Consider the following 15,408-nt stretch of genomic DNA (forward strand, 5'->3'; position numbering starts at 1 on the left):
AACAAAACATTTAATCAAATGTAACAATAAATATGTTGCTTATCCATTTACCTGTCGAGTTATGTCTCAGGATAAAGAGGAATGGTCGGTTTGCCACAACCTGCTTGTGGGACAGGCTCATGATTGCTGTCAAATGCATGCCTGCAATATATTTTTTACAAAGGCAAAAACAAGTGCAAGGTTCAGACAAAAGGAAGTGTTTTTTTTTAAAATAGAAAGATACAGTAACAACCTAAATTTTTAGCTCTGTCATGGCTACCCAGAAGTAAGTCCCTTTGAGTACAGTGGTGCTTACTCTGTCAGTGGGTTAAGGATGGCATCCTAAAATATATACAATCCAAAAATAACAGCAATAACATATAGCAACACTGAAACCGAAGTCACCAGACCCTTATATATAGTGAGAGGGTGGGGAAGGGTATTACTCAGAAGGGTGGTGGGAATGGGTGATTGGCTGATAGGTAATAGGTTTACCACACCTATCAGCCAATCACCCATTCCCACCACCCTTCTGAGTAATACCCCTCCCCACCTTCTCACTATATATAAAGGTCTGGTGACTTCTGTTTCAGTGTATCTGAAGAAGTGTGCATGCACACGAAAGCTCATACCAATGACAAACTTAGTTGGTCTCTAAGGTGCTACTGGAAGGATTTTTTTTATTTTGTTCTGACTACGTCAGACCAACACAGCTACCTACCTGTAACTAAAAATATAGCAACACTGAAATAGTAGCCCTAAATCCCACCAAGGAACAAGGTAAAAGGTAAAGGACCCTTGGGTGGTTAAGTCCAGTCAAAAGAGTCCTCTTCCAGTGTTGTAAGCATAAACGTGACCAGGTACCCTTTTAACCTCTAGGCTATAAATGAGACTATCCCTTGTGTCCTCAGTGTAAGGGGTTCAACCACTAGAAATCCCCTACTGTAAAAGCTTGCCTCTCCCCTGAGGTAACTTTGTGACACCCTGGGTCTGTCTGCCTATTTCGCCCCTTTAGTGCACCTTGAAGATGCAAACTAACCATGCCACTAAGTGGCTATGGGGTGCGGCGCTCATCTCACTTTCAGGCTGAGGGAGCCAGCGTTTGTCCACAGACAGCTTTCCGGGTCATGTGGCCAGCATGACTAAATCACTTCTGGCACAGCAGAACACTGTGACGAGTGCCAGAGCGCACAGAAACGCCGTTTACCTTCCTGCCGCAGTGGTACCTATTTATCTACTTGCACTGGCGTGCTTTCGGACTGCAAGGTTGGCAGAAGCTGGGACAGAGCAATGGGAGCTCACCCCATTGCATATGGATTCGAACCGCCGACCTTCTGATCGGCAAGCCCAAGAAGCTTAGTGGTTTATACCACAGCACCAAGGAACAGCGATAGTATAAGTCCTTAACTAATCAAATCCATGCTGACATAAAACAGGGGTTAAGTTCCAGGTATTACTCCTAAAGTCAAAATCAGAGTCTTTTTCCCCAGATGCCTGCCCCTTTCAAATTTATTTATATTTTTTACCAGGCACATAAAGCTGAATGCCCACAAATAAAATGTATGTGAGTTGTGGGCTTGCTGTATGCTTTAAAGGTTTAAAGCAAGCAAAGAATGAGCCAGGTAGAACAATCTTGGGATTCTGCTCCATGGACCAGGTGCAACAACCTAGAAGTGTTCCCCACCACCACCACCCTCTCTTTCTCTCACAGACATCAATTCCCTGCCAACTGCACATCTATTGGCAGGGAGGACTCTGAAACTGAAACATCCTGTGAAATTTGCACTTTCCTGAATTTTGTAACGCAAAGTCTCCCGTCAAGTAATGGGCACAAACATGCACATATTAGTGAAAATAAAATACAAATATGCATTATATTAGGGGAAACTACTTGTAAAAAATGTGCATATTTGAGAAAATTGCATACAAAATGTTTATATTAGGAGAGATTCACACTAAAATATGGACGAGAACATTTTTATATTAAAAAGCAAAGTGATGCAGAAATGTGAAGACTTGAACACTAGAAAAATAAAAAATGAAAAGAAATCAAAATTGACAGTTTCAACCATCCCTAGTCATACAATGGAATTTTGAGCTAGAAATACTGTAGTAGGAATCAAAGTAGGGATTTGAAGAGCCACATATCAGGGCAATGAAAAGTGAATGGCAGTGGTGTCCTGGTTAGAGATGAGAGGCACAGCAAGCAGAGGCCAGAGAGAATAAATATCCCTGCAGTAGCCTGGGAGCATGACCTGGACTTGTAGCCAAGGGAGCACGAAGAAAGGGGTGGGTACCTGCTGTGTTTTTTTCAGAAGCAGTGACATGGCCCATACAAGAACAAGGGAAGCGTTGGAATCAAATATAAAATCAAGGCTTTGTAGCTAATCAATAGAGAGAGTCGTGATTTTGCCCCTAAACACAAGAGAGCAAATGAGAAATATAGGGCTTAAGTCATGGACTTACAAACCCAAGTGATAATTTAGGGAGGGCTGTGATTTTTTTTATGTGCCCCATAGAATTTTACGGTGCTAGGGCTCTGTGATTTATAGATAAGGATAACTCCTGAAACATGTGTCATTTCTTATAAAACGTGAGCTGTCCAGAAAGGAAATGAGAGCCTAAAGCAGCCTTTCTCAACTCTGGGTTTCCAAATGTTGTTGGATTACAGTTCCCATCATTCCTAGCTAGGGTGCCCAATGGTCAAAGGTGATGGGAAGAGATATAGTTGCCATCTGTCTGTCTGATGGAGTGTGCCTCCAGGGATGCATTAGCAGCATTGAAGTGATTTCCCCAGGGTGCAATGCTGGGCAGCGTGTATGGAGGTCTTGGGCTGCCCAAATGACAAAACCCCGCTGGAAAGCAGAGCAATAGTCAAACAACATCTACATGGCACCAGGTTGGGGAAGACTGGTTTAATATGGCCTGGTCAGTCAAATAAAGGATGCTTTTCAAGAATGAGAGTTCTACCAGCTGTACATAAATGCCAATACCTGGCTGGGAGTCCTTTACACTAGTTCATCACAGCCATAATTCCTGATTGCCTGCACTTCTAACATATTCTGAAAGCATGGGGGTGGGGTGGAATCAGCTGTTGAGTAATGGAGAGAAAGGAATGTTTCTTGAAGCGGCAGGTACTTGAAAGGCAAACAGCAAATGTGTGTGGGAAACAGTTTTCCAAAATGCTTAAATGAATGCATACTACCATCCAATTGTCATATCTGACATGTGTGCATGTGACTCTCCAGGGTAGGAATGTAAGAGACCATCGTTTTCTGTTTGGCCATTTTTGTCACATGCCACAATGTTCCTGTTCCAGTGCAGTTTGTCTTCCACCAAAAACATGTTATTCCTTTCTGTTGTGAAACTGCCTAATTTATGTGATTCTCATAATCAACTGTGCAATCAATTATATAAATCAGATGTGAAAATTACATAGTTACATTGCCATTGTGTTATTTCACCCCATTCATTTAAATGCAAAGGAAGTGCGATGCAAATTGGGGGAAACCATAATCAATTGCATATTGTTTGTGGACTGACTCAATCAGCTCACTCAGGACAGCATGAGGTTCTCAAAGTTGTGGGTTCAAGCCCCATGTTGGGCAAAAGATTCTTATATCGCAGGGGGTTGGACTAGACGACCCTCATGGTTCCTTCCAACTCTACAATTCTATGACCCTATGAAAGAGACACTAATTTCAAATACCAATCATATTCACTAGATTGCTTTCCCTTCCAGGTATGGGATGGACAAATGAATGTATTGCTTTCCTCCAACATCTCCACTCCAGACAGAGGACGTTGGAAGAACTACCTGGGGGTGTTGGAGATTGAACATGGGACCTTCTGAATGCAAGCAGTTGCTCTACCCTTGAGCTACAGCCTATAGAAGTTGCTTAGCTAAATCATCTGCAAAGTGTCCACCTGTCCTGTCACCCGATGGGATATTCCAGCAGAAAAAGCATAATATTTTATAACCTACTTCGCTCAGCCGTCATGAACTGTAGATCAGTTTCATGGCCAAGGGGACACTGATGCCTATGTATTAACATAGCTGAATGTGTCACAGATTAACAATCTTCCTTATAACCTTTTTAGTAAAAAAAGATTTCCTGTAAGAGATCAAACCACCATGTGCCATCAGTTAAGCCTCCAAAATATGACTCAGAAGAAGAGAAGCAATTGTTATATCCTGTTAAATGCTTTTCACTTTTCGGATCACCTACCGTTCTGAGCAAAATCTTTGCAAGTGGAAAATGAGTTACAACTTTCTCTCCCCCCACCCCCACCCCGCTCTGCCGCTTTATAGTTACAAATCATCAAAAGGCAATTGAGCCATTACTGGGAAATTCTTATACACCACACCGTTGTTTTATAATATGGCATTTTCTTTAGGGATTTCTCAAAAGCTATCAAGGATAATAACCTGCTAGAGATGCATTGAGTTGAAGAAGTTGAAATCTCTAGATACGGCTCTCCATTTTGAAACTCATTTGAAGGACATATTTGTGACTATATTCACTTTTAACTATAGTTATTACCTTCCCTGCAGGCATTTGTCAAACTGAAAGTTTAAAATGGGCCACATAAACTGCAAAATGTGCTTTAGAAGAGTGGTTTAAATTTGAAAATACATTTGCCTTTTTCCTCTTTTCTCTTACTTTTTAGTAGAAGGCACTATGATAGTAGGGAACTATGCCATTAAACTAAATATCAGCTTTTGCTCAGATTCTTATTAACACCCTTGCTAAGTGAAGGTACGTTATATACTGTACCACTTGCATACAAATATGCCATACAAAACGGTCAAAGCAGGAACACTCCAGTCCAAGGTTTCCTGAGCACCACAGGCATTCAAGCCTTTGATCTGTACTTCTTCTAACTGTGAGAAAAATTGGGCTTGCAGAAGAGGACCAGATCATGTAAGCCAGTCTGCCATATGACCAGGGTTCAAACTGCCACTCAGCAATGAAGTTCACTGGATGACCATGGGCCAATCCTCATCTCTCAGCCTAACCTGTGAAACTTCTTCTTGTCTCATGCCTAGACAGCACATGCTCAAGCGTTGTTTTGCTTCTGCTTTCTAGGCATGGGTCTGAGCAGTTTCCCCCATGCCCCGCTCTTTTCCCGCAGAAAACTCACTCCTTAGTGCTAAATTGGAGCAAACATCAATCCAGAAAAAAACCAGAACTACTGTTTGTTCCGATTGGGTGCTAAAGAGCCGTTTTCCCCAGAGGAAAGCCATGGGACCAAGAGAAAGTGTGCATAGACCCTAAACAGAAAGGGGTTGTTGCAAGGATCAGATGGAGAGGGAGAAAATTGTGTACATCACCATCTTGAGCTCCTTTGGGGAAAGGTGAAATATAAATGTCATTAGGGATAGGCAAATCTGCCAGTTTTGGTTTCTCTCAGTTCTTTGGTTTTCCAATCTTAAGTACAGTTCTCCAAATTTGCACACAGTTTATGATTTTTTTAAGTCCTCATGAAAATCCACCCACATTTTAGTGTGCATTTCTCTTTATACACACATTTGTAAGCAATTTTGCTTAATATACATATTTTGCAAAGCAATTTCTCCTGACATCAATTTTTGTATGGTGCTTTCACTAATATATCCCTTTACCCTTTTTATACACATTGCCTAACTGGAAAAGTGCATTGCTAAGAGGAGCTGGTAGGAACAGCCCTTTAGGATGCACATGCATGAGCTCAAAAGAATACAGCAACTTTTCTCTCCCATAGGCATATAAGCATCAGCTCAGCCATAGTTCAGCTCAGCATGTTCATTGAAAGTGCTTGCCCATTGAACAACAATTAACTTCACATTAGATTGTGCTCCATTTGGGCCAATGGCCATTGCAATCCTGAGAGGTGTCTGCAGAAGAACTTTCAGCGAATTCAGCCCTTAAACAGGAAGAACCTTGGAAGAAAGAGCCACATGGCTGACTCCCAAATGAGTGTGAGTTCTAGGACTGCAGCCTTCAGATCATAGAAATTCAGGCGGCATCTTTTGCATCGCTGTAGACTGCTGAGAAGCGCTAAATATATTCTGATGTGTCATTAATTATTGATGCCACTAACAAATGGCTCCTCTGGGTCTTGACTTTTAGACCCTCGTGCTTTGGGGGCAAATGCGTTCTGCCTAAATTATAAGTTAACCAAAGGAAAACCAGAGGGCTAACAGAATAACAACAGTTCAACATCTCCTCTCAAAATAGGACCATGCCCTCTCCTGCATCCTTTGTTTTCTTGCCCCAGTAAAGCCCAACAAGCTCCCGACCTGAACTGGCCAAAGGCCTGGAAACGATGCCTTATGAGGGAGGAATGGCTTAGGGAGCTGGGTATGTTTAGCCTGGAGAAGAGAAGGTTAAGGGGTGACATGATAGCCATGTTCAAATATATGAAAGGATGTCATATGGAGGAGGGAGAAAGGTTGTTTTCTGCTGCTCCAGAGAAGCAGACACGGAGCAATGGATTCAAACTACAAGAAAGAAGATTCCACCTAAACATTAGGAAGAACTTCCTGACAGTAAGAGCTGTTCGGCAGTGGAATTTGCTACCAAGGAGTGTGGTGGAGTCTCCTTCTTTGGAGGTCTTTAAGCAGAGGCTTGACAGGCATATGTCAAGAATGCTTTGATGGTGTTTCCTGCTCGGCAGGGGGTTGGACTGGATGGCCCTTGTGGTCTCTTCCAACTCTATGATTCTATGATTCTATAATTCTATGGTGCTTGTACAATGTATCTCCAGTCTCTAAAGGACCCTCTTCAGCTGCACATTAGTGAGCCACATAAAACTTGCTTGGAGTCCAGGGCTGGGGGCAGGGGCTTTTCTGTGGTGGCCCCGAGCTTATGAAATCCTCTGCAAAGGGAGGCTCACTACGCACCTTCATTACATATCTTTAGGTTCATCTTCTCCTGGGCTTTTGTTTAATTTGTCCATCTAAGGCCTTTTAAAATGCGGGGTGGGTGGTGTTTGTTTGTTTGTTTTTGCTTATAGTAACTATGTTATAGATTTGTGTGTGTTTTATATTGAAAACCGCCCTGTGATCCCTGGATGAAGGGTAGTATATAAATTGAATTAATTAATAACAACCTACGCTTGTTCACAGGGCCGTCTCTAGGCCCGGGCCCGGTGGTGTGGGGCGCCGCTGCGCCCGCTAAGAGGCACGGCAGAAGCCGCCCCAGGCGTGCCTCTCAGCTGTTCAGCGGCTTCAGGCCGCTCTCCGGAGGCGCGCGGGCCTGGGGCCGCCTCTGCCACGCGCAGGGGCGTCGCAACAGGGGGTGGGCGGCGCCCCCTGGCCCAGGGCCGGCCCTACGGCCAGGCTGGGTTGCGCAGGGCTCCGGCCCTCCAGGCGGCAGCTGCGCTGCTCGCTGTGCCCGCCCACCCGCCGCGCTGGTAAACGGGGTGGGGCGGGGGCGCCGGAGGGATCCGTCGCACCACGGCGCCAGGGTGCCAGGTATGCTTAAGACGGCCCTGCTTGTTCATATGTAGCTCAACCTCCAGTTCCCATTCACCCCAGCCTCCATGGCCAATGTGTATGGATGATGGTACTTGTAGTCTAGAAATGTCTGGAGGAAGAAAGGTTTGCCATGCCTGCTGCAGAGCATTTGTCTCTTCTTCTCCCAGGGCTCCCCTGCCCTTACCCCGACATGCAACTTCCTTCCATAGGCTGGAAGTATTGTGCCAACCAGCGAACATTTAGCATGTGCCATTATTTCCCATGAGTACGGTATTATTGCCCACAAGTGCATACACAGTTTAAAAAAGCACAACCCTTTGACCTTTTGGGCACCTAACACCAGCCCATCACATCAAAATACGGTAGCCTAGATCTGGGGTCACGTAACATTCATCCTGATAGACCGAATAAGACAAGCACCCCCAAACTTGGCCCTCCAGATGTTTTGGGACTACAATTCCCATCATCCCTGACCACTGGTCCTGTTAGTTAGGGATGATGGGAGTTGTAGTCCCAAAACATCTGGAGGGCCGAGTTTGGGGATGCCTGGAATAAGATCTCTGTCAGGTCATTACCGGCAGATGATGCTGCTTCACTCCCATCTTCATGCACCTCAAAACAGACTTTTTGAATGGCTTTAGAAACGTGGACATCAGCAGAATCTGAGAGGGGACATGAATGATAAAAGAGTTCATATATGATGCATGTGTCATTATTAATCTCAACCCTGCCTTTAGAGATATGGGGGGGGGGGACCACATGGGTTTGTTCAGAGCATAAGATGAGCCTGATGAAGCCATCCTGTCTGCAACGGGGTCAACCAGATGCCGAAAGAGTGATCACAGCTTGTCTCCTGTTATTGTTACCAAGTTACTGATATTCAGAACCTCAGTTCCTGGAGGTAGCGTGCAGCCTTCATGACTAGAAGCCCAGTCAACCTTGCAAGGTATATAGGCCAAGGGAAGCGCTCCCTCGTGGTGTGTATTCTGCAGTTACTCACTTTCCCATGTGGGACAGTGGTGAGCAGTTCCCGACACCTTCCACTGCTATACTGTAGCCAACAAAATTCCTACCACTGCTACTACAGCTGCTATTAGACTCCAGACGTTTCGCTCAGAGACTAATTGCAGTCTTTGGTGCTATTAGGAAATTCCCCTCAGAGACTAATGGCAGGCATGTGTATGTGGGTTTTTGTCAAGTACGCAGTGGGTAAGGATAGCATTTTGAATGTCTGCATGGTCCCAACGACAATAAATGGGTGGGGTGGGGTGGGGTGGAGAGATAAGCTGACATTAATTTTTTTTAAAAAAAACCAACACAGCAGCAAGTGACATAGTTTGTGTCACGCATCTAGTTTGGCCCTGAGAGATAAGCAACAGTTTCATGGCTGCCTTTGCTAACACTTTATTCCTTGAACCATAGCTGTCAAGTTCTCCCTTTTTTTGAGGGAAATTCCCTTCTGCTGAATAGGCTTCCTCACGGGGAAAGGGAAAACTTGACAACTAGGCCTTGAACAATGAACATGCCTTCTCCTGAGAAGGAATTTCCTAATTGGCCTTGAATTTTACTTTAAGTGATTTGTGTGTTGTTGCTGTTTTGTTTTGTTTGTTTGTTTGTTTTTTAAAAAGAGGGACATGAACGTTTGCAACAAAACTGACTACTTTTAACAAAATTCTTGTGATCTGCCTTCAAAATTCCTTAGCTGTTTCTCCTAAGGAAAGACCACGTTTCACATGTGCTTCCCTCTGAGGCCCAAAAACCGTGTGGCAATTCTGTTCTGAACATTGTTCCTTTTCATGCCTTTGCTTGAAATCTGGGGTGAGGTAAGCAAGGATTCTGTCACGGAATAATAACCCCTCACTCTTTTTATATATTAAAAAAACCCTGATATGTTTAAAAAGCAGGGTGTTCCTTTGTCCTTGAACGAAATGCTGAAACACACTTTGTTAAAAGTACAGTACATGATTACAGCAGACAATAAGGACCGAAAACACAGATAAAATGTTCGCAGCAGCAACCATCAGCATAATAAATCAAAGCACCTGTTATTCCAGAAAGGTCACAGCCATTATTAAAAATCTCAGTAACGTTGAGAAGCTGGATAATCTCTTTCAAGTCCACCATTTGCTCTATTTTAAACCTGTAGGAGATAGAATCAGTGTTGGCTGATTCCCCTTAGAACCAGCTAGGTGCAAGGCAGAGACACCAGTAATAGGTGGAGCCCAAGTCAATGGGAGGCAGAGCCAAATAATTCTAGTTTTGACCCCGCCCACCTCCCAGCTGAGTTCTACATGGGCTACACAGAAATTAAGGAGGAGGAAGCTGACAAACATTGCTGCCCCCTGAGCTGGATGTAAGAAAGATGGCGGGGACCGGCTGAGGAAAGGCTAAGGGTGGTGGGACACATTCACCCTAATGGAACAACCTCTACAATTGGGTTGCAATAGAATTGGGTTGTGCAAAAAAGCATTAAGGTATCCTTGGTCCACCACAGTTTGTTTGTTTGTTTGTTTGTTTGTACCCCGCCCATCTGGCTGAGTTTTCCCCGCCACTCTGGGTGGTTTCCAACAAATACCAAAATACATTAAAATATCACAGATTAAAAACTTCCCTAAACAGGGCTGCCTTTAGGTGTTTTCTAAATGTCAGGTAGTTGTTTATCTCCTTGACCTCCGATGGAAGGGCGTTCCACAGGGCGGGCGCCACTACCGAAAAGGCCCTCTGCCTGGTTCCCTGTAGCTTTGCTTCTTGCAGTGAGGGAACCGCCAGAAAGCCCTCGGCGCTGGATCTCAGTGTCCGGGCTGAATGATGGGGGTGGAGACGCTCTTTCAGGTATACTGGGCTGAGGCCATTCAGGGCTTTAAAGGTCAGCACCAACACTTTCAATTGTGCTCAGAAACGTACTGGGAACCAATGTAGGTCTCTTAGGACCGGTGTTATGTGGTGTCGGCAGCCGCTCCCAGTCACCAGTCTAGCTGCCGCATTCTGGATTAATTGCAGTTTCCGGGTCACCTTCAAAGGTAGCCCCACATAGAGTGCATTGCAGCAGTCCAAGCGGGAGATAACTAGAGCATGCACCACTCTGGCAAGACAGTCTGCAGACAGATAGGGTCTCAGCCTGCGTACCAGATGGAGCCGGTAAACAGCTGCCCTGGACACAGAATTGACCTGTGCCTCCATGGACATCTGTGAGTCCAAAATGACTCCCAGGCTGCACACCTGGTCCTTCAAGGGCACATTTATCCCATTCAGGACCAGGGAGTCCCCCACACCTGCCCACCCCCTGTCCCCCCCAAACAGTACTTCTGTCTTGTCAGGATTCAACCCCAGTCTGTTAGCCGCCATCCATCTTTCCACCGCCCCCAGACACTCACACAGGACATTCACTGCCTTCACTGGTTCTGATTTAAGAGATAGAGTTGGGTGTCATCCGCATACTGATGAACACCCAGCCCAAACCCCCTGATGATCTCTCCCAGCGGCTTCATTTAGATGTTAAAAAGCATGGGGGAGAGGACAGAACCCTGAGGCACCCCACAAGTGAGAGCCCAGGGGTCTGAACACTCATCCCCCACCACCACTTTCTGAACACGGCCCAGGAGGAAGGAGCGGAACCACTGTATGACAGTCCCCCCAGCTCCCAACCCCTCTAGACAGTCCAGAAGGATGTTATGGTTGATTGTATCAAAGGCCGCTGAGAGATCCAGCAGAACTAGGAAACAACTCTCACCTTTGTCCCTAGCCCACCGGAGATCATCAACCAGCGTGAACAAGGCAGTTTCAGTCCCATCATGAGGCCTGAATCCTGATTGAAATTTTCTTTCTTTATGTCTCAGTTTCATTCAAGCTGGAGAGTGAGAATATGGTGGGCCCTGGAATATCCCTCCCTCCGAAGCAGTCCCATCTGGCCTCCCTTTGCTAATCCCAGATGTGAGGAGCATCTATGGCAGGCATCCCCAAACTTTAGCCCTCCAAATGTTTTGGACTACAATTCCCATCTTCCCCGACCACTGGTCCTGTTAGCTAGGGATCATGGGAGTTGTAGGCCAAAACATCTGGAGGGCCCCAGTTTGGGGGTGCCTGATCTATGGCAATGGGGTTCCGCAGTTGGTGATTAGAGGAAGGGGCACGGAGCCATGGCCCTCTCCAAAACCAGTTGAGGAGAAGGGATCTCAAAAACTTCCAAAATATTGATCCCTATGAGTCGTTTGGAGGGGAGGGTGTTTTACTGCTTCTGTTGTAAGTTGGATCCAAGGTCTCTTTGGTGAGGAGGATGTTGTTGCAGATACATACAATGGTAAGTAAGGACTCTGCATTTATCTCTGCAAAGGCTCAGACAGGCAATGTCCTTGATGAGCCTACATGCTTTGCAAGATGAGAGATAAGGAGAAACATTTTAATTTGTGGGGGAAATATAAATATATATCTAAGAAGCCTTTTGTGGCATTTTAATGAGGTTTAGCTTTGGCAGCGTGACAATGCAACACATATGTACATATGTACAACACTACGCAGAAGTAATTCCATTAAGGCCAATTGGGTTTACTCCCATGCAAGTGGAGATGTGATGGCAGAAGATTTACTACACCAGACAGATTTTGAATATTTCTTTATAGATATTATATGAAGGCTATGACAGGTGCATTTTGACGGTTTCATTGGATGTATTATAAGGGATATACAGTAATAAATCATCTTGATTGTAATAAGAGTGGTTGGAGTATAATAATTGTAGTAATTATTTTACTTGGTTTTTCTGCTTAAATTATGGATTGGATCTAAGTTTGTATCTTTTACTAGCATGCCCTTGGTTCCTCTTTACCCATATTTTAAAGATGAATTGGCTCTATTAACAGGCAGCACTTCATTTGTTCTGCTTTCCCAGATTATCCTCTTCCCTTCACCCACCCACAACTCTTTGCAGGTGAAAATACAAGGGTGCTCATGTTTCTGTTCCACACTCCAGAAACGATCACTCCCTGAGCCCTCAATTTTTACACACTGCTGAAGACTCTTTCCCACCTACTGGTTCATTTATTTTGCACCAGGCTGTTTTAAACTTCAGCTTGCACATATTATGGAACCAGTAGGTCTTGCAGCCTATTCTCAGCCCTTAATTTGAGTGTTCCTGTTCAGGTTCCCTGAGAAGACAACCAAGCCCTCCTCCAGTTTATTATGAACTATACAGGACTCGAAGGACTCAGCCAGCCATGCAGTCCACCAAGACACTAGCAACGCATGCTAACATTTAAAAACAGACACAATTGGGACAGTAAGTACAAGGGATTAAAGCAGGGGTGGGAACCTTTGGCCCCCTAGATGTCGTTGGACTATACATCCTATAATCCCTGACCAGTGTTGATGGGAATTGGAAGCCATCTACATTTGTGGTGCCATCTCTGGATCAGGGGTAGTAAAAGCATGTGGGACCATTACCAGCTTCAAGGTGCTTCTTGGGAGAATAGACGTTTCGTACCTGTCAGCTCTTAATTTCATTTACATTCGCTAGAGAAATTAGTAAGCACAAACTGCCATTAGCTGAAATAACTGCAAAGCTCCCAGGTCAGTAAATCAGTTTGCCCTTTTCAGTGTCTTAATTCCACGAACTCTTCCACAAGAAGGATTTAAGACCAAAAGGGATAATGAGGAAGGCCAGATCGTCACAGAGGTCATTACATACCTGGGAAGGCTGATATCTACGTCCTCGTCCTCTTCCATCTCAGCAAACCAGCTTCTCATCAGCTGGGCTGTAATGAGTTTCTCTACCTTTTCTACAGGCACATCTTCTGCTGGAAGGATCAGCACAAAACTGAATTCCTCTCCTTTGTACGGCAGCTCCAAGACTTGGTAGCTCACGTTATGGTCAGAGAAATGACCTAAAATAAAGAATAGAAAATGTGCAAAAGTCTTAATTACCGAACTGTAATAGGAGAGAGGTGGCAAAACAAGAGCAAATGAAAGAGGATCCCAGAGGCTTCAGACTATTCATTAGACCATGGTGAAGATTTACAGAGCAATCCAATCCTCCATTACAAAAGACTGTGTCTGGTTTGTATTGAGTGGAGGCATCCCTCCACTCAGCTCTGCCGGCTGAGCCAGCCTCCAGCTGGCTGCCAAATGCACAAGCAGAAGGCCTGCAGGTGCTGCCAGTAGCGTAGGAAGGGGGCGGTGGGGGCAGTCCGCCCCAGTGTCACCTCTGAGGGGGGGTGATAAAAGCCCCTCTGGACAGATCGCCGCGCCGCCCCCCTGGGCGCCAATCGTCGTGCTGATCGCCCCCCTGGGCGGCTCGTCCCATCCCCCGGGTGCACGCCATGTGCGCCGCTTCGGGTGCCCGAGCGGCTAGCTCTGCTGTTGGCTCTGCAGGGCAGCTGCTCCACTCTTGGCCAGCCTCCAGCGCCCTTCTTCTCCTTTCTCCTCCAGGGCTCAGGATGTCTCGCAAGCACCGGGGGAAGATGCTGCCATGGGCACAGCCAGCCGGGACAGGACACGCAGCCCCCAGGAGTGATGCCAAGGCTGCTGGGGGTAGCCACGCGGGTGGTGTGCCGAATGTCACCCCCCCACCCGTGACTCCCAAGCCTACCCTGAGCTGTCACAGGAAGGGGAGAGCTGAGCGGCTTTGCCAACGGCCTTCCCCTCTTCCCCCTTCATTTTGACTGCTCTGCTAAATAGGAACCAAAAGTTTGAGTGGCCTCTGGCCACGCTCCTGGTGGGCTTGGGGGGTGAAGGGGGGCTCTCCCAGGTGCAGGGGTGTTGAAAAGGGGCGGGCCCCAAGCAAGAAGGGGCTCTACGTTCTGGCTGTCTTGGAGAGTCCTTCGGGGCGCACAAAAAAGGAGTGTGAAGAGGCGGAGGAGAAGCACCTCGGTGTGTTGTCAGTCGCCTGGTGACCAGGAGGGGAGTGGCAGGTGGGCGGGGCTCCTTCCAGCTGCCCAAGAGGAATGCCACCCGCTCCCAACTCCCAACTTGGGGGGGGGGAATCACACCAGGTACCACCTGACCTTGCTACGCCTCTGGGTGCTGCCCTTGCCAGGGCTGGGCAGCAGAAACCTCTGAAATGGGGCAATCTGTGGACAGGAACAAAGGAAGTCTATACTGAGTTAGACTGTTGGTCCATCTAGCTCAGTACACAGATCAGCAATGGCTCTTCGCAATTCCACACAGGAGTCTGTCCCAACACTACCTGGAGATGCCAGTGATTGAACTGGGACAATCTGCAAATAAAGCAGATGCTCTACCACTGAGCTTCATCCCTTCCCCCAGGGAGGGGATAGGGCTGAGCCAGCCTGGGACCCCCTGGCTGGCATCAGGTCCCATCTGTCCACCTTTCACCATGGCATGAAGACAAGACAATAGGTCACCACACTGACTCTGCATTTTTAAACACAGGGTGAATTTTGCATATGCAACACTAGTGTTCACACCTATCCCTGTGTTGCGTCTTAAATTATGTAAGAGATGCTCTGCCAAGCCATCAGGTTCCAATTTTGCATGTATTTTTTAGAAATCTCTGTAAAGTGAGTTAGCCAGAGCACTTCTGAGTATCAATTTTTTGAGAGTGAGGAGGCAGAACAGTCAGTGGTGGAATATATGCCCAGGGTGGGTGTGCTCCAGAGGGGAGTGGGGTGCGCTCCCAAGGGGGGCAGGGGTTGCCCTCCCAGGCACAGGATAGCCGCTCAGGTGCACGGAGCGGCATGCGCGCCCTGCAGCCGGGGGTGGAGCTGTAGGCGCTCATCTTCCAGGCAGAATGAAAGGTGCACCCACCGATCCCACTTCCTTCCTCTCCCCTTCCCTTTCCCCTCTGTTGTTTGCTCGCTTGCCTCCTTCCAGTCCTGTCCCCTGCCTGCCTGCCTCCTCCAGACAGGAGTGCAGGTCAACAGAGCCACCCACGCCCGTGACTCCCAAGCCTACCATGAGCCGCTCCCCCCTACCCCCGATGGCTCGCGGTAGGCTTGGGAGTCATGGGCAGGCGA

At 46.7% G+C, this 15,408-nt stretch overlaps 1 protein-coding gene across 2 annotated transcripts in view; it reads right to left on the reverse strand.

Annotated features, from left to right (window-relative positions):
* The window catches only part of SERPINI2 (serpin family I member 2), a 45,280-nt gene that overhangs the window by 4,226 nt on the left and 25,646 nt on the right, over window positions 1-15,408 (reverse strand). For both annotated transcript variants that reach the window (XM_088669169.1, XM_088669170.1), the window contains exons 6-9: window positions 13,122-13,317; window positions 9,484-9,581; window positions 8,017-8,103; window positions 52-141 (exon numbers count right to left, since the gene is read on the reverse strand). In XM_088669169.1, the coding sequence (XP_088525295.1) occupies window positions 52-141; window positions 8,017-8,103; window positions 9,484-9,581; window positions 13,122-13,317 (471 nt within the window). The remainder of the gene's footprint in view (window positions 1-51; window positions 142-8,016; window positions 8,104-9,483; window positions 9,582-13,121; window positions 13,318-15,408) is intronic.

Source organism: Zootoca vivipara, chromosome 5 (assembly GCF_965207765.1).
Source record: "Zootoca vivipara chromosome 5, rZooViv2.hap1.1, whole genome shotgun sequence".
NCBI lineage: Eukaryota > Metazoa > Chordata > Lepidosauria > Squamata > Lacertidae > Zootoca > Zootoca vivipara.